This window comes from Gymnoscopelus microlampas (assembly GCF_963454915.1).
Source record: "Gymnoscopelus microlampas genome assembly, chromosome: 9".
In the NCBI taxonomy this organism is placed as follows: Eukaryota; Metazoa; Chordata; class Actinopteri; order Myctophiformes; family Myctophidae; genus Gymnoscopelus; species Gymnoscopelus microlampas.
Window position 1 is genome coordinate 37,653,457 of NC_139946.1, and position 22,489 is coordinate 37,675,945.

The 22,489-nt window shown below is 43.6% G+C and overlaps 1 protein-coding gene across 8 annotated transcripts in view; it reads right to left on the reverse strand.

Annotated features, from left to right (window-relative positions):
- The window catches only part of elavl4 (ELAV like neuron-specific RNA binding protein 4), a gene marked incomplete at both ends in the record, with an annotated part of 126,530 nt that overhangs the window by 18,685 nt on the left and 85,356 nt on the right, over nucleotides 1-22,489 (reverse strand). For all 8 annotated transcript variants that reach the window (XM_084067021.1, XM_084067020.1, XM_084067023.1 and 5 more), the window contains one exon: nucleotides 12,767-12,920. In XM_084067021.1, coding sequence (XP_083923147.1) covers nucleotides 12,767-12,920 — 154 coding nt within the window. The remainder of the gene's footprint in view (nucleotides 1-12,766; nucleotides 12,921-22,489) is intronic.

A 22,489-nucleotide genomic window follows, 5' to 3' on the forward strand; every position in this document is an offset into this window, starting at 1 on the left:
TTTCAGAATATCGTTGGGATTTAGGAGACATGTAGAATCGGCTTGCAGGTCTTAATGGGCAAAAACAATCCCGGTGTCTCATGTTTTTCACCCGGTTAAATTGTTAGGAATAGAATTTTGTCCTTGTTCGCCCTCCTCCTCAACACACATGATGATACACCCATTCACCAAGCAAAGGGCTTTTCGTAGCCAGCCAGGTTAGGCTTTGATCTATAAATATCATTTTTTTGAGTGGAAACCGCGAGACGTGTAATGATTTATAACTTTGCCAGAACGTGAGATCCTCTTCAACCTCATTGTCTTCCCTGACCATGCTCCACTGATATGTGAGGCCCTGAACCAACATTCCCACTGCATCTGTCCGACATCTGATGTGCTCTGATATGCTCTAAATTATTCTGTTTTATGCTCATTCTACCTTTCTGTTTCTCTACCCTCTCTCTCTCTCTCTCTCTCGCTCCTGACAGACCATCACTATTTCCCCTCCCCTGACTCGACTGCCAGCCCTGTACCTGTACATTCTTAATTAGCTTGTCAGGAACTAGAAAATAACAATCCTTGTGGGATCGACGCGGTGAAGACAACAAGCGGCATTGTTCCTAATATTTTCTCCATTCATCACGTTGGCGGCAAGTGCGTGTGCGCGCGCTTGTGTGTGTGTGTGTGTGTGTTTGTATTACTAATCTTGTGAGGACCAAGTATAGTAGAATTTGAAGAAATATACATCGTGAGGACCGTTTTCCTGGTCCTCGCAAGACAAATGGTTGTTTTATAGTTTAAAAAAACGATTTTTAGAGATACGTTTACTTTACAATTAGAAAAACATTCAGGTTAGGATTAGACCTTTTAGAGGCTAGCTTTAGGGATTGGAATTAGAGTTAAACATGATTTATACTTAGTTGCACGCCAGTGTCATGCACCGAAAAATAGCTGATCTATAAGCTCACAACGCGTCGCAGCGCGACGCGTTGTGAGCTTGTAGATCTGCTGTTTTTTGGCTTTAGGCTTACGGTTAAAAATGGCAAAATATATATTTTTTCATAAAATATATGTGTTGATGAGTGTTGATGTCCTCACAAGTATAGTAATACAAACGTGTGTGTGTGTGTGTGTGTGCGTGTGTGAGCCCCGGTTGAAACAGGGCTCAGGGCTGTTTCTTTGCAGTTGAATGTCTCTTTGGCTTATAGCCTGCTGGGCTGATATCCATGGAGCAATGAGATCCGCTCAGAGGGAGGACAGGATAGGATAGGATAGGATAGGATAATATAGGGGAGAGGAGAGGAATCTTCTAATCCTGTCCACTAAAAAAAGCTATTCATTGGCCGAAGGGGCCTCTACACAAGTGCTTGTCATACAGAAGCAGGCACACATACATACATGTGTTCATTGTGTACACACACACACACACACACACACACACACACACACACACACACGTGTTTTGACTTGAAGAGGTTCCATCGAGAATGAAGTGTGCAGAGAGATGTCCGGCAATAACCATGACCGCTTGTAATCATGTGCATGACCAGGGTCTTGAGTGAGTAAGTGTACTGTGTGTGTGTGTGTGTGTGTGTGTCGGTGTGTGTGTGTGTGTGTGTGTGTGTGTGTGTGTGTGTGTGTGTGTGTGTGTGTGTGTGTGTGTGTGTGTGTGTGTGTGTGTGTGTGTGTGTGTGTGTGTGTGTGTGTGTGTGTGTGTGTGTGTGTGTATTGGTGTTTATGGTTGTTTACTGGGCTCGTGCTGTCCTTGAGTTTGTATCTTGCAGATGTAAGGAGGTGAGAGAGGTGAAGGGGCAGTGTTGACCTTGTAGCCAACAACACAGCTCATCTACTGTACACTGTGTGTGTGTGTGTGTGTGTGTGTGTGTGTGTGTGTGTGTGTGTGTGTGTGTGTGTGTGTGTGTGTGTGTGTGTGTGTGTGTGTGTGTGTGTGTGTGTGTGTGTGTGTGTGTGTGTGTGTGTGTGTGCGTGTGTGTGAAACTGGAGGTCATATCTGATTACAGCCTAATTCATACCAGGTCAGACTCTTATAGCAGACCATAGTGAAGCCTGGAGCAAACAGGAGCAGAGCAGGGCCAGACAAGGTGAAAAGACTGTGTGTTCATAATGATGTAATTACACCTGCGAAGGACAGGTGAGAGCCGAACCCTGACCCTCACCTGGGAGCGTGTTATTCTAAGCACCGGGTTGCTGCTACCTTAGCCCATTGAGACCTGAAGCCGATTCTACACGTCTCCTAAATCTCAACAGTTTTCTGAAAAACGTATGTTTCTATATCAGTGGTGCTCAATCTTTTTCATGTTAATGACCCCCAAAGATATATGTATTTGGCAGCGGACCCCCATCAAAACATTTCGTTCCAGGGACCCCCCAGAAGCAAAGATTTGAGTTAAAATGTTCGCTTTAAAGATATACTGTATATATATTCAAAGATTTGCACACATTTTCACGATTTTTCAAAAATAGCAGATCTACAAGCTCGTAGCGCGGCACTCGGTGCCGCGCTATGAGCTTGTATATCTGCTATTTTTGAATAGCCCAAAGTGTAAAATAATGCTTTTTAGCTCAAATCTAAAAATGACACAGTTCCAGGTCTTAATGGGTTAGATGAACGCGGGTCAGAAGACGAGGGTACAATATTGTATTTTTTTTCCACACAAGCATTAATGTGCAGGAGTACGGCCGCGCTCGATTTTCAACGTCATTTGTGCCTATTGATTTTGATCACGCTGAACGCCTTTTTGACTAACCTGCCTTGACACGGTGGCAAATTGGTGTTAACACCCTTCATAATGTCTCTCGCACCTCGTGTATTTAAAACTTATCGACTAAATAAAATCTAATCACATCTTGACATAATAAAAAAAAAGAAAAGATCGCTTCTTCAGCGTCTTTGGCTCAGTTTGGTTTCCAAAGATGCATTTGTTTAACAGCGTCGAGATAATGAGCTGAGAAAATTACTACTTCAAGGTGGAAAAATTGTGCTCCCCCGAACCAATCGTTTATACACACACACACACACGTCTGATAGTCGCTGTGTTTATTCCTTTGGACTTTCTGCACGAACACAATTGAACTGAGAGCAAGGACTTCTTTTATTTTTCAACATCACAAAACAAAAAAACGCACCCCACCATCTGGGGAGGCGTTCTGCCACAGTCTTTCTACACAGTAAAATCCTCCGTGCTAATTTGTTCTTTTGTAACTCGTTTGCACATCATTCGTAACTCAAGAGAGTTACAAATGTAACCACACGGACCCTTACGGGTCGATTTCATTACATTTTGTACGTTCTCACAGTTAACCCATTAAGATCTGCATCTGTGTCATTTTAGATTTCTTTGGGCCATTCAAAAATAGCAGATCTACAAGCTCATATCGCGGCACCGAGTGCCGCGATATGAGCTTGTAGATCTGCTATTTTTGAAAAATCGTGAAAATGTGTGCAGGTCTTTGAATAATATATATATATTTTTTTAACTTAAATATTTGCTTCTGAGGGGACCCTGGAACAACATATTTTGAGATGGGGGGGGGGGGGGAGAGAGAGAGAGAGAGAGAGAGAGAGAGAGAGAGAGAGAGAGAGAGAGAGAGAGAGAGAGAGAGAGAGAGAGAGAGAGAGAGAGAGAGAGAGAGAGAGAGAGAGAGAGAGAGAGAGAGAGAGAGAGAGAGAGAGAGAGAGAGAGAGAGAGAGAGAGAGAGAGAGAGAGAGAGAGAGAGAGAGAGAGAGAGAGAGAGAGAGAGAGAGGAGAAAAACACAGAGGGACGGGTACAAAAGGAGAAAGGTGACGGAGGATAATGTCAGGAGGTGAGGGCAGCGCTTGATGATAAAATGACACAGTGGTATTCTTTGCTACTCCTGTTGCTCAAACAAAGACCCCTCCCCACCTCTCTCTCTCTCTCTTCTCTCTCTCTCGCTCTTTCTGTCTCTCTCTCTCTCTCTCCCTGTCTCCTTCATTTATCCCTCAAATGTGACGGACTGACATGAGAGAAAGTAGACACACACACACACACACACACACACACACACACACACACACACACACACACACACACACACACACACACAGACACAGACAGAAACACGCCGATACACTCGGAATAAAATCCTGAGTGTTCATTTAACCCATTAAAACCTGAGGCCGATTCTACAAAATGTCTTCTAAATCCTAACTGTTTTTTTTTTTAAAAACGTATGTTACTATGTCAGTGGTTCTCAAACGTTTTCATGTCAAGGACCCCCAAAATGATATGTATTTGGCCGCGGACCCCCATCTCAAAATATGTTGTTCCAGAGACCCCCCAGAAGCAAAGATTTGAAGTTACAAATGTTCGCTTTAAAACAATATATTCAAAGATTTGCACACAATTGCTCACGATTTCTCAAAAATAGCAGATCTACAAGCTCGTATCGCGGCACTCGGTGCCGCGCTACGAGCTTGTAGATCTGCTATTTTTGAATAGCCCAAAGTGTAAAATAATTTCGTTTTAGGTCAAATCAAAAAAATGACACAGATGCTTCGCCCGGTCTTAAACGGTTAACTCTGAGAGGGTACAATAGAACCAAATGGACCCGTGTATAACTCCATCCTATCTCCCCCGTCCGTCCTCTTGTTGTTTTCAAGTGGCTGCATCCATCAAACAGTGCCTCTCTCTCTTCAGCGGCAAACATGGAGATTATATAGAAGGGGGAAAAAAACAAGAGAAGCTCCCAATCAGAGGGAGAAAGAAAGAGAGGAGAAAAAAAAAGGCGCCACGTCCTTGTTTTAAGTGACATTAGTGTGACTGCGTGGCTACAGATGGCTGTTCTGAAAAGGCAGCGAGAGGGAGAGAAAAAGAGCGGAGGCTTTTGAAGAGAGCGGCGTGGTGCCCCGTGCTTTCACCTCTGTCAGTACCGAGATTCAGCCATCTGTCTCATCTTGTGTGTGTGTGTGTGTGTGTGTGTGTGTGTGTGTGTGTGTGTGTGTTAACCCTTTAAGACCGGGAACGCATCTGTGTCATTTTTAGATTTGAGCTAAAAAGCATTATTTTACACTTTGGGCTATTCAAAAATAGCAGATATACAAGCTCGTAGCGCGGCACCAAGTGCCGCGCTACGAGCTTGTAGATCTGCTATTTTTTGAAAAATCGAGAAAATGTGCGCAAATCTTTGAATATGTATATCTTTAAAGCGAACATTTGTAACTCAAATCTTCGCTTCTGGGGGTCCCCCGGAACAACATAGTTTGAGATGGGGGTCCGCGGCCAAATATACATATACGTTTTGGGGGTCCTTGACATGAAAAGGTTTGAGAACCACTGATATAGCAACATAGGTTTTTTTCAAAAAACTGTTGGGATTTAGAAGACATTTTGTAGAATCGGAACCTCAGGTCCTAACGGGTTAAGTGTCTGTGCAGTATGCGTGCAGACTGTGCACGTACTGTAGGTGTGTGTGTGTGCGTGTATGCGCGCGTCCGTACGTGCGCATGCATCACGCATGTTGATACTGAGCAGATAGAGGAAACAGCATGACAGAGTACAGAAATACAGGGAGAGAAGAGACGAGAAGAAAGGAGACAATGTCAAGTCTGCACTGTGAAATACAGAGCGTCAATTTAACTCTAAGTACTCTACGTACAATTGTACAGTGTACAATTGTGAAGGTGACACTTCTCTCCCCTCATAGTTATCCTGTACGCTGCCGTACGAGAGGAAACGTGGGGATATTGTGTCGTTCTTAAACGTGAACATCCATTATTCAGGCCAAGAGAGAGGTGAGAGAAAATACAAGGATGAAACTGTTACGGGAAAACATTGTCCTGTCATGTGTGCGATTAAACAATTATGCATCTATCTGTGTGTGTGTGTGTGTGTGTGTGTGTGTGTGTGTGTGTGTGTGTGTGTGTGTGTGTGTGTGTGTGTGTATGTGTGTGTGTATGTGTGTGTGTGTGTGTGTGTGTGTGTGTGTGTGTGTGTGTGTGTGTGTGTGTGTGTGTGTGTGTGTGTGTGTGTTTCTCTACTCTCTACTCTACTGCCGGGAAACATTAAGAGATACACGGTGGTTTTAACCCATTGATACCTGGAACGCATCTGTGTCACTTTAGATGTCTTTGGCTATTCAAAAATAGCAGATATACAAGCTCATAGTGCGGCACCGAGTGCCGCGCGACGAGCTTGTAGATCTGCTATTTTTGAAAAAACGTGAAAAATATTTTTTAATATTTTTTTCCGATTTTCTTTTTTAGGATTTAGATTTTTTTTAGACGCGGCCTCAGGTCTTAATGGGTTAAAGGGCAAATACAACCAAGACTGTGGATCAATTATTGTATTTGCTGCCATCGATCAGGCATTTGTGTGTGTGTGTGTGTGTGTGTGTTTGTGTGCGTGTGCGTGTGTGTGTGTGTGTGTGTGTGCGTGCGAGCTCACACACCAGTGCAGGATTGGGGAACTAGGAAGAGAGCTGGCTATTGATCTGAGGCTTGTCTGTGATATTATATCTGTTTCACACTGACACTAGCCTAAACCAACTGTCAGTGCAGAACATCACGGACCCGCAGCTTTCCCTGAAGGTTAGACAGACAGGCAGGCAGGCAGAGAGGAGAAATGCCGCTTGGCGCTATTTGCACTGATAAAGAGGCAAAATGTGCTTATCCATTCAGAAGGAATCAATACAGAGTGGAGGGAGAAGGAGAGGAGAGAGAGAGAGAGAGAGAGGGAAGAGGGGGAGAGAGAGAAGTAGAGATGGAGAGATATCCTTGTCAAGTCGATGTGGCTCAGCTCCCTGACACTCGGGGGGGGAAATTTGGCAGCTTCGGCGGTCTTTAGCTGTGAATGACAATAACTCAGATTCTGGGAAATGGTTTTGGTCTGTCTGAACAGCAGAGTGAGCGTTTGATGCATTATGTTGACGAGGAGGAGGTCATGTTGGGGAACAGACACGCTCGCTCCCCATTCTTTGGTGGAACTGCGGACGGAGTGGTTCTCTGAAGCAGTGGTTCTCAAACTTTTTCATGTCAAGGACCCCCAAAATGATATGTATTTGGCCGCGGACCCCCATCTAAAAATATTTTGTTCCAGGGACCCCCCAGAAGCAAAGATTTGAGTTACAAATGTTCTCTTTAAAAGATATACATTCAAAGATTTGCAAACATTTTCAAGATTTTTTCAAAAATAGCAGATCTACAAGCTCATAGCGCGGCACTCGGTGCCGCGCTATGAGCTTGTATATCTGCTATTTTTGAATAGCCAAAGTATAAAAGGTCATAATTATTCTGATGCTATATTTACACATTTTGCTGGGTACCCCCTGGAACCCCCTCAAGGACCCCTGGAGGTCCCCGGACCCCACTTTGAGAACCAATGCTCTGAAGAGCGTCTACTATTTCGACAACTTTTCGGTGTGTTTACTGCTGTGTTGCTGTTCCGGACAACAACAACATCAACAACAGCTCGCTCCCTGTCCATGTTATTGTGTAAACTTGCCATTATTGCCAAATACCACTGGCCCTCTCTCTCTATCCATGTCAACGTGTTGTAGACTCACAGTTAATGTGGAACAACACTGGCCAACTGGTTCTCACTATACTTCCAACGGAAAGGAGTGGAGAGGACCAGCAGATAAGACGAGTTGTTGGTGGTGCCAAACACATGGCTCACAGGGTCCTACTAAAATCCTCTGTGCTTCTTAATCAACGGCAATTCCAACATCTAATTAGTCATTAACATTTCTCCTGCTGATCATAAAGCCTTCAGGGATGCCTTGCAGGGCCACTCCTGCTCTCTCCCTCGCTCTCTCTATCTCTCTGTCTCTCTCTCTCTCTCTCTCTCTCTCTCTCTGTGCTGTATGTGTGTGTGTGTGTGTGTGTGTGTGTGTGTGTGTGTGTGTGTGTGTGTGTGTGTGTGTGGAGGCGGCAAGGAGTGTGTGTATATGCTATAAAAAGAGAAGCAAAATAGAGCGTGTTCCTGTGAGAGCAATCACAGGTGCCTTACTGTAGTCAAGGGTATATATCCACATATACAGAGAATACATACCTCTTTCTTTTAATACATACATACAATATATATATGCATACTACTGTATATTGTATTTGTTTGACATATATGGAAATTACAGGGTCATAGTAAGCATGCCTCTTAACCCATTGAGACCTGAAGCCGATTCTACATTTCTCCTAAATCTCAACAGTTTTCTGAAAAATGTATGTATCTATATCAGTGGTGCTCAATCTTTTTCATGTCAAGGACCCCCAAAATTATATGTATTTGGCCGCCGACCCCCATCAAAATATGTTGTTCCAGGGACCCCCCAGAAGCAAAGATTTGAGTTAAAAATGTTTGCTTTAAAACAATATATATTCAAAGATTTTTCAAAAATAGCAGATCTACAAGCTCATAGTGCGGCACTCGGTGCCGCGCTATGAGCTTGTATATCTGCTATTTTTGAATAGCCCCAAGTGTAAAATAATGCTTTTTAGCTCAAATCTAAAAATGACACAGTTCCAGGTCTCAATGGGTTAAGTAAAATCGTCAGTGTTTATTTAATCGAGGTGTTAAGATTTACCCGAAAGGGTACCCGTTGGGGTCCATTTGTACACTCTCAGGGGCAAATTCTGTTGATTGCAACATGAATTGCCCATCACTTGAAACCACTATCTGCCCCGACAAAATATGTTACACTAATGATATCACGGTGCAAAAAAACACGCCCACAAAGTTCTGCAGCTGAGTGCAATTTGCCCTCGTTTTTGCATCTGATTGCAATTATCCATGTGGCAAATTATAAACGTGGCTTTGTGCCGCACTATTTATTCATGTGCTAATGCATCTTTTACGGTCACAGAGGAGTGTGTGGAGCTGGTGCAGAGGTGTTATGTAGGGCCTAGGTAAAGCCTGAACATGGACAATGGACGCAACCATTGCCAATTTGACCCTCTTTTGTCCAAAACTAATATTTTACAGAGACTACCCTGCCATTCTTAAAGACGCACTGAAGTGACATTTTCGGACATTTTATTTTGAAGGTTCAGCCCGAAACGTCGGCTCAACGACTCTAATCCAATCAGAAGGTCCCATCCCTTCAGGCTATGGGACGTTGGATCTCAATCACTTCAGCCGTGGGCAACACGGCTAGTGTTTGTTTACAAGTGAGAGAGAGACGGCCAGTGAAGCGCGTTTGCTACTACCTGGCTTATTTCTAACCTATAATGTTTTCAGATACATATTTTAGTGTGCAGATGAAGTTTAAAATGAGTAATACACTCATCTTCAATGAGATTCAAAACGGAGTATCTCTGTAATTAAAATCAGCTGTGTTTGAAGAACGTGCAGCTATGGGAATCAAACAGGTGCATGTAATCAAGATTCATTTATATTCACGAAGGTCGAGTTATGTCATCACGCAGCACGTTTTCGTTTACAGGAAGTAATTAAGATTGGCTTTTTAGGGACTTTAGATGTAAAAATACACAAAAATGTTTTTTTTTCATTTTTTTTGGCATCTATTGTTAGGTATGCCCATATGATGACCACGGATATGCTCTAAAAGTGTGAAAAACATATTTTTCATTTCACTACACCTTTAAGCGTGCTGATGGCTCAAACGTTTCTTTTAATTAAGCCTAAGTCTTGAAAGTGGACTATGTTGTTACAGACAGTGCTTTGATTGGACCTGTACTCACCCAGTACAGAGTACCAGTTCTGTTGAATTACATGGCGCCACTTACTTACAGGTGAATTTAATTGGTACTGTACGCATGTTGGGAAGTCAATTGGCTCTATGCACAGCAGCCATATTGGGAATGAATTGGGCCCCTTCCTTACTTCCTTTACAGGTGTTACCTATAATACTAATTAAGGCTCTGTTCCATTTAGTCTGGCACAGTTGTCTCTTATTTTCAAGGAGCCCCATAACTCTGAGAGTGTACAAATGGAACCAAATGGACCCTCACGGGTCCATTTGGTTCCATTTGTACACTCTCAGAGTTACACAGCCACCATAAGGGGCCATTTGGGAACCAAAATGTTGTTTCCAGTGAGCCAACATGCACAATATTAGCACCCTGACCAGAATGGAACAGAGCCTTCATTAGTATCATTGGTAACACCTGTGAAGGAAGTAAGAAGAGGCCCAATATCTTTCCAATATGGCTGCTGTGCATAGAGCCTATTGTGCACGTGACACCCCTGTATTAGAGGGTTGAAATATCCAGTGACCTGCATGCCTTTTGTGAATTAGCAACATAAACCATACGATGAGCAAACATACGATGGCATTGTAGGTAAATAATACAAAAAAAATACTAGATACTAGTTAGAAAATACTAAAAAGCTTCATAGACACCACCTGCCCTGTCCTTCAATTTCTCTCCCACTAGTACCGTGGTGTCACATTTCCAACAGATGCAAAAACCGCCCACAAATTCCCCAGATTTCTCCCTCTCCTCCCTCTCTCATCACCTCATTCTGTTTCCCCTACTTTTTGCTGCTGTCGCCTCTCTTCTCCCCACGTGTGTTCTCCTTTCTGTCCCTATAGGCACCTGGCCCTCTCCCTCGTTCCTTCAGTCGCCGTTTAAGGAAAGGTTGCGAACCGGCGTAGTCTGTTTGTTTTCCCCACAGAACAAATTAACCGCGACGCGGAGGTTGCCAACAGACCCGCTGGTGGGAGGCGGCCGTGTGCTTTATTTGGACGCGCGGAACTCGTGACCACTTGCGGCTATGAAAAACCCAACGTGCGTGCAGAGGACAGCGATGGAAACACCATGAATTATTGAGTCTCCTATAAAAACCCAAGCTGTGCCGCGGAATGCGTCAGAACCCTGCCTTTCCCCGTGACAAACTGTGGCCTCTGGCCTGCGTCAAAAAATGCTGTTTTATTCATGCCCTTATATGGCTCCGTTCGGGGTCCATCTTCTTCACACTCTCAGAGTAAAATTAAACCTGAGGATTTTTACTGTGTATACTGTAGGTTTTGGAAAAGGAAGATGAGTGTGAGCTCTGGCTGCTTGTTTTGTGTGGCCGTGTTGCTGTTTTACGGGGGAGCGCCCCTAGTGGGTGGGGGCTTTTTTTTACGTGGTATGATAGGTCTGTTAGTTAAAGCATTGGTTCTCAAAGTGGGGTCCGGGGACCCCCAGGGGTCCTTGGGGGGTTACCAGGGGGTCCCCAGCAAAATCATTTTAACCACTTTAACCATATTTTATACTTTGGCTATTCAAAAATAGCAGATATACAAGCTCACAGCGCGGCACCGAGTGCCGCGCTGTGAGCTTGTAGATCTGCTATTTTTGAAAAAATTCTGGCACAAAAACAGTTTTTGAGACAGGGGGTCCGCAGCCAAAAAAAAACTGTCAGTTTGGGGGTCCTTGACATGAAAAGGTTTGAGAACCACTGAGATAAAGGAGATAAAATAGACAGGATAAGAGCTCACGTCTCTTCATCTCTATTCGTGATGCAGAGGGGTATATAGGCTGGTCTTCGCTCTCTCTCTCCTCTTATTTTATTTCTCCATCCTCCTCTTTCCATCCCCCTGCTCTCTCGCTTGCTTCTCCCCTCCCCGTTGGCCCTCTCCTCTCCTCTGTGCTCTGTGTGTACAGGCAGGTCTCCACTTCACTGCCAGCAGTGATTTATTCTGCTTAGGCAAATGAGTGTGGCTTACAGCCCGCGCTGCTCCCTTTCTGCTTCATCAGAACGCATTGCACATAACACTGGTATAGCGGGTCGGCAGCCGGCAGGCACTCACTCGCGCAACCCCTGAAATGGATCTAAGAGACACACACTGGCGGGATCCACTGAAAACACAATGGGCTGATGTGATTCATTTCCGTGCTTTGTGTGTGTGTGTCACGGGATGTGTAATCAAACACATGCACCGACCGGGCAGAGCCTTGTTGCATGTTTAGATCAAACATTCGCCGCACGAGCATACATTGCGCTACATTTACATACGCGCGGATAGGAGACGCGTGTATACGCACCGATACACAGTAAACACACACACACGCGCAACACAAACACAAAAAGAGAAAACACGGTTAATTACACAAACCTACGTAAACGCGGCGTAAACACTCGCTTGTGTTTACGCATGTGTAATTGACCCTGTTTTACAGAAACAAACCAATTAATGTACATTCACGTTGACAGAGATGTGCCTGTTTGTGTGTGAACACTACCCATGCACGTGCCGTGTGTGTTTGATTACTGGTTGATGTGTATAAGTACACTGCAGAATTCTTACTGTTCGTTTAACTCTGAGGAGTTATAGAAATGGAACCAAATGGTCCATTTGGTTCCATTTGTACACTCTGAATTAAGACCGGGTACGCATTTTCAGATTTCTTTGGCTATTCAAAGAAGCAGATCTACAAGCTCATAGAAGATCTGCTATTCTTTTGAAAAATCATCAACATTTTTTAATATATATTTTTTAAAGCGAACATTTGTCAAATATTTTGTTACAGGGACCCCCCAGAAGCAAAGATTTGAGTTACAAACGTTCGCTTTAAAAATATATATATATTCAAAGATTTGCACACATTTTCACGATTTAAAAAAAAAAAAAGCAGATCTACAAGCTCGTAGCGCGGCACTCGGTGCCGCGCTACGAGCTTGTAGATCTGCTATTTTTTTCAAAAGCCAAAGAAATCAAAAAAATGACACACAGATGCGTTCCCGGTCTTAATGGGTTAAATTAAACAAACAGTCAGGATTTTACAATGTGTGTGTATGCGGCCACGCCCACGACGTGTGTGTGTGTTTGTTAAGGATGAAGGAGGCCCTGCCCCATGGATACCTGTGACCTGGTCCACAAGGATACGGGAGGTGATGATGCGTCCGTACTGGGAGAACAGCTGCTCCAGCTCCTTCTGGGTCATGGTCTTGGGGAGGCCGCTCACGTACAGGTTGGCGTCCCGGATGGAGGCTGAGCTGGGCCGTGCGTACGACACCTACAGGGAGAGAGAGAGAGCGAGAGAGAGAGAGAGGGAGAGGGAATGGTCAGAGCATTACGGAGAGGGAATGGTCAGAGCATTACGGAGATAAAACAGGAAACGCCCACAAACGTCAGATCTGTTTTTTTAGGGTGAGGGGACAATATTGAGTTTAGATCAGGGGGTCTTCAACCAGTGGTCCGGGGACCACCAGTGGTCCTTCAGGGGGTTCCAGGTGGTCCCCAGCTAAATGATGGAGAGTTGGTAACCAAATGAAACCCTTATACTGTAGATCCCTTATAGGTAATCATTTTACGCTCTCAAGAGTTACATTATTGTTAAATATCTTAATTAAACAATTGTTATTTTGATCAACGTTTGCCTGTTATCTCTCCCTATTGGTACCAACATCAGCACAGCGTGGAATTGTGGACAAAATCTTATCCAACGATGACAAAATATTCAAAGTTTTGGGTCTGAGAGGCTAAAATCTCATCAAACGGTGGTCCATAATAATGGAACTTGACATGAAAAGGGTTGATAAACCCCTGGTTTAGATCATAGAAACCAACGAGCTACAATGCCGAAGAGCTGCTATGTTACGTTCTTACCATGCGACTCAATCAGATAGATAGATAGATAACCCATTAAATCCTCTAATCTTAGTAAAACAGACCTGAGTTGCAAACTGTACTAGGACCGCTTTATTCCGCCTACAACAAATGTATTTGGCAAAAATAGCCGATCTACAAGCTCATCCACCATTTTTGTTCTCAAATGTTCTCCCCAGAATAGGGAATGCTGGGGTTCAAGTGTTTAACATCCGCACTTGTGAAAGGAAGGGCTGTTGATGGAAGAGCTGTGACAGTGGCGGGGTGGTTTTAAAGTGCATGAAACAATAGGCAGATTTTTGTAAACCACATACCGTAAGGGTAAAAACATGGCATGTTGCATAAGGCTGACCTTATCCTATACAACGTTATGTAAGCAACGCAGCTGCAAGCTAAGACAGTTAATAATAATGTGTGTGTTAGATTTAGGCACACACCCCATGGTGGCTATAGGGCACACCTACATCTAACACATTCATTATTAATGTTATTAGCAGCAGCTGTGTTGCATACATCATGGTGTGCTGTGAGGTGAGCCTGCCATGTTTTTATGTAGTTTTTTTTATCAGGTACAGGAAAACAAACTACAACATTTGCCTAGGGTTTCATGAAGCATAACATAATATCCTTGGAGGCGCGTGTGTGTGTGTATGTATGTGTGTGTATGTGTGTTAATGTATCCATTTGTAACTGAGAGACTACAAATGTAACCAAAATGTTATATGGCTACATTTGTATGTACTCTCAGAGTTAACCCATTAAAACCTGGAACTGTGTCATTTTTAGATTTGAGCTAAAAAGCATTATTTTACACTTTGGGCTATTCAAAAATAGCAGATATACAAGCTCATAGCGCGGCACCGAGTGCCGCGCTACGAGCTTGTAGATCTGCTATTTTTGAAAAATCGTGAAAATGTGTGCGAATCTTTGAATATATATATTTGTAAAGCGATTTTTTAAAACTCAAATCTTTGCTTCTGGGGGGTCCCTGGAACAAAATATTTTGATGGGGGTCCGCGGCCAAATGCATATAATTTTGGGGGTCCTTGACATGAAAAAGATTGAGCACCACTGATATAGAAACATAGGTTTTTCAGAAAACTGTTGAGATTTAGGAGACGTGTAGAATCGGCTTCAGGTCTCAATGGGTTTTAAATGAACACTGAGGATTTCACTGCTTATAGCAGGGAATAACTGTATAAGGGTGTATTTGTTGGCCACAGGCTGCATTACACAGGGGGGTTTGTGTAATAATGAGAAGAGATTTAGCTGGTGAGGTTCACTGTGGACAGGATATAGAAGTTGGCATTCATTTCACAGGAAGTATACGGCACACTTCCCCGGGGTGAAATCTACAGGTGTTTGATGCTCGTTATTTTCACTTCCTGTTCGTTAAACACAGTTTCTGAGCTAAAGGAAATCGCTGAGGTTTGATCTAGACATCATTTAGGCTGAATTTCATCCGAATTAAGAGTCTGCGCTATTATGGAGATCAGCTAAATTATGTAACGAAACACAAATGTGGAGCGCATGGGCTCCAGCACTGTGTTACTGACTTAGATCCAAAAAAGCCTTAACCTTTTTCAGACATTTTAATTAAGTCATTAGCAGCTGGTCGCAAAAAGCCTTTAAGCCTTTTTACCATGCACCATTTAGCTTCGCCGACCTCACACAGTGGTTCTGTTCATTTCTGTTTTCATTAAGGAAACATAGTTTACACTTTACTTTGTCCAGAGAGTCTGACCATATCTCAGTCTTCCAGCTTTTACTGTTGGGAGCACATGCACGCACACACACGCACGCGCACACACACACACACACGCACGCACACGCACACGCACACACACACACACACACACACACACACACACACACACACACACACACACACACACACACACACACACACACACACACACAAACACTTCAGTGCATAAGGCAGAAGAGACAACATACAAATGTCAATCATCTTCTCCCTACAGTTTCAATCAGTTTCTCCTTATTCACATATGTATTATATATTCACATACCAAATAACTCATACATATTTACATACTCGCACGCACGCACGCACGCACGCACGCACGCACGCACGCACGCACGCACGCACGCACGCACGCACGCACGCACGCACGCACGCACGCACACTTAAAGGGCTACACAGTCAGATCCTCACATGTTAATCATTGCAATCCATTCGTAACTCAGAGAGTGTACAACTATAACCAAATGGACCCATAAGGGTTCATTTGGTCTCCACAACTTTACACTCTGAGTTGAATGAACACTGAGTTAAAGGAACACTGGGGATCTTACTGTGCACATTCTCAACTCAAGTCATTCCACAGCTCTTTCCTTCTGTGTTGTATCAGCGTTTAGTCTGCAGGCAGAACAAACGGCTAGAAATAGCGGCTGGTATTACTGTTCCTTAACACTAGCTGTCTACCACTGAACTTTGTACTGTCAGTTGTCAAGCCCCCCAATGTCCCCAGTGATGTTTACATCTTAACCCATTCAGACCGGGAACGCATCTGTGTCATTTTTAAGATTTTAACCACTTTAACCATTATCTTATACTTTGGCTATTAAAAAATAGCAGATATAGATCTGCTATCTTGAAAATGTGTGCACATCTTTGAATATATATTTTAAAGCGAACATTTGTAACTCAAATCTTTGCATCTGGTGGTCCCTGGAACAACATCTTTTTTGAGGTGGGGGTCCGCGGCCAAATGCATATCATTTTGGGGGTCCTTGACATGAAAAAGTTTGAGGACCACTGATTATAGCAACATACGTTTTTTCAAAAAACTGTTAGGATTTAGAAGACATTTTGTAGAATCCCCCAGAAGCAAAGATTTGAGTTAAAAATGTTCGCTTTAAAAATATATATATTCAAAGATTTGCACAAATTTTCACGAAAAATAGCAGATCTACAAGCTCGTTGCGCGGCACTCGGTGCCACGCTACAAGCTTGTATATCTGCTATTTTTGAATAGCCCAAAGAAATCTAAAAATGACACACGGATGCGTTCCCGGTCTAAAAGGGTTAAGTATGTTACATGAATCCCATTACCACCGCTGCTGCTGCTGCTGCTGCTTCTGTGTGGAACAGCTTCCCCCTTGCAGGGGCTTTCATTACCTCTGACATGTGGGGACATAAGCCATCCACTGCACTTACAGTCAGGCAAACATGCAGACCAATAATATGCAGACACATCGCTATGAGCAGTGGCTTGGAAATATACCACTGAACCCTCGGGTGACAAGAGGAGAACGGGATCACTGGGGCACACGGTACAAAGCCAGCATGTTCGTTTATACAGGGGGGGTGAAACCCTATAGGCCAATTTTGTAGCTTGTTTTTCTGTACAGGTGGGGGAAAAAACGACGGAAGGGCAAAAACACGATAGGAACGCAGCTGCAGCTAATACAATTAATAATGGGGTGTGTTAGATGTAGGTAATAATAATAATAATAATAATAATAATAATAATCCTCCTATAATTCCACAAACCTCCGGTGAGACCAAAATGTGGTGAGACCAAAATTGTTCTGCCCGGTTCTCCTCAGTGGCTAGAGCTATTGATCTGAAATTGCACACAGCCATTGACCATTACCATGTGCACGGAACTGCGAAGCCCGTTTTTTGGATTTCACCAAATCTTAGCTGTTTTGTAGCGTTTTTGTGTAAAAAGAATGGCGCCATGGTTACGGGGGTTGCCCAGCTATAGGACGAACTGCCTCCCGGGTTGCCAGATCATGTGCGCATATCCCCCCACGGATGCGTCGACCGGGTATGGTCTAGTACATTTGATTTCAAATTGAAAAACTGTAGCACTCAAAGTGCTACAGTACAGAATAAAAAAAAAACTTTGCATAAAAACAATCTAAAAAAGGGTGTGCCCCGAGCCATGGGTGTGCAAGCATAGACAGTAGTCAACAGTATTGTCAATGCATATTGTCACACCTACCACCTACATCTAACGCACCTATTATTACCCCCCCCCCCCCCCCCCCCCCGCATAGTAAGTGTATATTTGTCTGTCATTAAATGTTTCGATACTTTCCTTGTCTTCGCAAACTGGTAATAAAGTATTCAATCAATCAATCGATCAGCTGCAGCTGCGTTGCTTATATCACGGTGCACTATAAGGCCAGCTTTATACAGCCTGCTGTGTTTTTACCATTGTGTAGTTTCTCTCCCTCCCTCTCTCCCTCTCCCTCCCCCTCTCCCTCTCCTTCTCCCTCTCCCTCTCTCTCTCCCTCCCTCTCCCCCCTCTCCGTCTCTTTGTTTGGCTCCTCATCCTCTCATTCGCTCTGTCTTCGTCTTCCTTCCCTCCATTGCCCTTCTTCCTTCCTGCTCTTTTGTTTCCTCTGCTCTGCTCGTGTCTGTCTTTTTTTTCCCTCCCTCCCTCGCCAACTCGCAAGTTGTCTATACTCCATCAACACCTCCTCGCGATGTGAGCGCTATCGTGTGTGTGTGTGTGTGTGTGTGTGTGTGTGTGTGTGTGTGTGTGTGTGTGTGTGTGTGTGTGTGTACGTGCACGTGTGTGTGTGTGTGTGTGAAAGCAAATGCTGTGTTTGTGCAAATGTGAAACCTATATAGCTAACATGCGACCGTATGCACGCGCCTGCAAATAAGCGTGCGTGCGCGGCGTCGTGTATATCCCATTAAGACCTGGAACGCATCTGTGTCACTTTAAATTTGTTTGGCTATCCAAAAATAGCAGATCTACAAGCTCATAGCGCGGCACCGAGTGCCGCGCTATGAGCTTGTAGATCTGCTATTTTTTTTAAATCGTCATTTAGAAAGAAAAAAAAACAATTCAAAAAACTGTTAGGATTTAGAAAACATTTTTAAGAATCGCCTCAGGTCTTAATGGGATATACTATGCACGTGTGTGTATATGCATAGTGTGTGTATATGCACGCGTGTGTGTGTGTGTGTGTGTGTGCGTGATCTCCTCACACCTCGGTGGGAGGAAAGGCAAGCATCACAGCCGTCGCCGAGAAGCTCTTTAACGTGTGCTGAAGGGTGACACCGGGGCGAGAGAAGGGAGAGACGAACGCAGCGAAGAAGACGCAACACAAAGCCACTGAGAGAACGCGTGAAACTCTGGTGTCAAAGTGCTTCCTCTCACTTGTTCTCCTGCCGAGGCAGTGGGCGGAGAAGTGCGTGTGATATTAAAGTTAACATTCACGTTTCCTTTTCATTCAGAAATGCTGCCTTTAGGGGCTTTTTTCTTGTTCGCTGTGGTGGTACTGCCACGGGCTTCCATCATCATCATCGCAAAAGGGCTGTCTTTATGTACAGACAAATCCCAACCTTTACGGGTCCATTGTGGTTACGTTTGTACCGCTCTTTGAGTTAAATCTGCACTCAGGATCTTAACCCGTTCAGTCCAGGAACGCTTCAACAAAATGTCTTCTAAATCCTAACTGGTTTCTGAAAAATTTATGTTTCTATATCAGTGGTGCTCAAACCTTTTTCATGGCAAGGACCACCCAAAATGATATGTATTTGGCCCCCATCTGACCCCCATCTGAAAATATTTTGTTCCAGGGACCCCCCAGAAGCAAAGATTGGACTTACAAATGTTCGCTTTGAAAATATATATATTCAAAGATTTGCACACATTTTCACGATTTTTCAAAAATAGCAGATCTACAAGCTCATAGCGCGGCACTCGGTGCCGCGCTATGAGCTTGTATATCTGCTGTTTTTGAATAGCCAAAAGACATTGAATGGGTTAACAGAGTGCCTGGGATGATTGGAGGTAAACCCTCTAACTGAGAGAGAGAGAGAGCGTGTTTCAGAAAGCTCCAAGGGAACCGCCACTCTCTGCACTTTGATGAGGAGCCTGTTAAGTTCTCCAGTAGGTAATGACCTTCAGAGTATTTAGTCTATCCCAAAGTAAGCTTTTTATTCTCATGGCTGACTTTAGAGATTTAAGAGCGGAGTGCAAAACTTGTATCTTTTTTTTTTTTAATTGTGTAAGGTTATGTAGCAATTATTCCTTACATACACATACATACAGGGATGTTGTGACCCCTGTGATGGAAAACCGATAGTAAAATGGCTAAAGGGGCTCCCAGACCGCACCGAATCGGGGCCGAATCGGCATCGGGAAGCGTCGTATATAGTCGGCCAGTCGGTTAGGGGTCCGTCGGGGGTCCGTCGGGACCTTTTCGGCCGACCCAGGGCCGACCGGACATGTCCAGTCGGGCTAGCCAACGGGCTAGCCGACTGGCCGACTGGAGTAGCCATGTGGCAGAGAAGTAGTGTCAACAACATGCAGCATGCTATCTATCAGTGTTGCCAGATTATGTGAGAGAAACAAGCGACCATGTCTATGAAAACCTACATTCACTGTTTCTCATTGTCGCTCCCAGAGAGAGAGATTGATTGATTTGACCTACTTTTGTGCTGTGGTGATGTAATTAATTGGGAGCAGGTGTGTAAGATTCCAATAGTATAAACATTTTAATTGGCTTTCATATACTCTTAATATTTTTTTTTCAAATTAGATTTGGCCTTATAGATCGAAATGTGCTCAGTTTTGGCTATTTTCTGGGTGCTAATTTCATTAAATAATTAATGTATTTAATGTTGATTATTCGAATAACCGTTTTCAAAAATGTTGTGTACACGTCAGCAGTGGTGGAAAAAGTACTCAAATGTTGAGTAAAAGTATCAATGCGCGATTTTCCTGTCAATAAGTTATTTTTTTAGACACCAGTCCCCTGTTCGTTTGTCAACAATGATCTAAATGGGAAGTTTATTTCAGCAGCTAGAATGTGACTGGCTGTCGGGTGGAAATCTTGTATGTTCCTTTTTTATTATTATTTAAAAACAATTTAAAATCGTGAAAATAGCCAATCTACAAGCTGTAATTATTAATAATTAAGAAATACTATATTTTAAAGAGTGAAAAATCAACTAAAGTCATCATTAGTGCAAGTTAAAAAATAGCAGATCTACAAGCTCAGAACGCGTGCATCGCAACACGTTGTGAGCTTGTAGATCTGCTATTTTCAAATAGCTTATAGGTATAAAATAGGGCTAAAGTGGTTAATGTATGTTTTATAATGATTTATATCTGCAAATGAACTAGTAACTAAACATTTCAAATAATTGTTGTGGAGTAAAAGTATAGACAATTGGAAATACTCCAGTAAAGTAAAAGTACCTCAAAATTGTACTGAAGTACAGTACTTGAGTAAATGTACTTGTTACTTTACACCACTGCACATCAGTGAAGAAAAAAAGGAAAAACGCTGGGAACATCCATTTACAAGTGACTTTGCAGGGAAACAAGCCCAAAGTCGCTTATAATAAGCAGACCTGGCTGCCCTATACCCTAGGCTGAAAGCAATGTCTCAAGAACAGCAGAGGGGGTGCTGTTTTTCCTTTTTATTTGTAAATGGGTTCCCACATTGGGCTGGGCATTAGCATTTCAATGGCAAGTCGGCTGACAGACTAAATGCCAACTTTTGCCAACCAAATACCAGTCTGTTGCAGTCTGAAGTAGTCTGAAGTAGTCTGAAGTAGTCTGAAGTAGTCAGAACCAGTCTGTTTGGTCTGTAAGGGGCTTAAGGTGTTTAGATGCCTCCACTTAAGTGGTCAGGATGGTTGGGCCACGAATACCTCTGTACCACTGCTGTAACACTACAGACAATGCAGAGAGATCAGGGCCCTAAAACCTAAACCTAAAACTGTTAGGCCCTAAACCGCTACCCGTTACCCATGTGCCCGTGGGCGTGTTGTTGCTATATCCCCAAAATTGCTATTCTGCCCACACACACGCGGGTATGGCTTTGGGAAAGCGCACAGCGGATTCTAAAACCACCCGCAAGAGCGCAGCACAGACTGCAATGGATTTGTGGAGACGGCCAGGACACACAGCAAGCACCTCTCTCTACTAGGCTATTATTGTCAAACAAATCTCTGTGATTGAAATTTTACTATAATGCCCCTTGCCTAGTCCTAAATCCGATATTAGTGGCTTTAGCAACTTGAACCTGGAATAGGGCCCAAAGTCTAATGTAGGATCACATAAACACACACGTACACATTCACTGACTCGTTTTGTCGTCTGTAAACTATTGCACAGTGAATGATAGCCTACCTACTCCGGAGAAAAGTCTCATATGCACACTTGCGCGTACCTGCACACACGCACGCACACACACACACACACGCACACACACTTACTGTTCTATCTCTCTCAGAAGTTACTGTACAGTAGATCAAAGCCAGGTTGCTGGCTCAAATCCAGGCTTTAGGCCAGACAGTGTTGACATGCCGTGTCGTTCTCAATATGCTGTCTCGGGATTGGAGGGTGGGGTTTGCCTCCACGGGGCTTCCCCCCCCTATTCACAACAACCGGCTAATCCCATCCCATTAGATTCGATTAGAACAGATTAGATCAAATGACAGCGATGAGAAAGCAGGGATTACCACCGACAGCAGATTACCGCCTGGATTAAAACCGACGAGAGGAGAGGAGAGGAGAGAAGGGGAGAAGAGAGTGTGTTTCTGATGTCCTTTATGACAAGTGGTTCTCAATCAGTGGTCCGGGGACCACCGGTGGGTCCTTGAGGGGGTTCCAGGTGGTCCCCAGCTAAATGATGGAGAGTTGGAAACCAAATGGACCGCATATAGATCTTTAACTCTTGAGAGCGTAAAATGAAACCAAATGGACCGCTTATAGATCTTTAACTCTTGAGAGCGTAAAATGAAACCAAATGGACCCTTACGGGTCCATTTGGTTTCATTTTACGCTCCCAAGAGTTACATTATTGTTAAACATCAACACAACACCAACACAACACTTAATTAAACATCAACACAACAATGAATTAAACACCTTGATATGAAAAGGGTTGAAAAGCACTGCTTTACGATGATGCGGTGTAAGAAGCTCTAAACAGCTGTACTTAACTTTAACTGTTAGAATAGGGATACTCTAT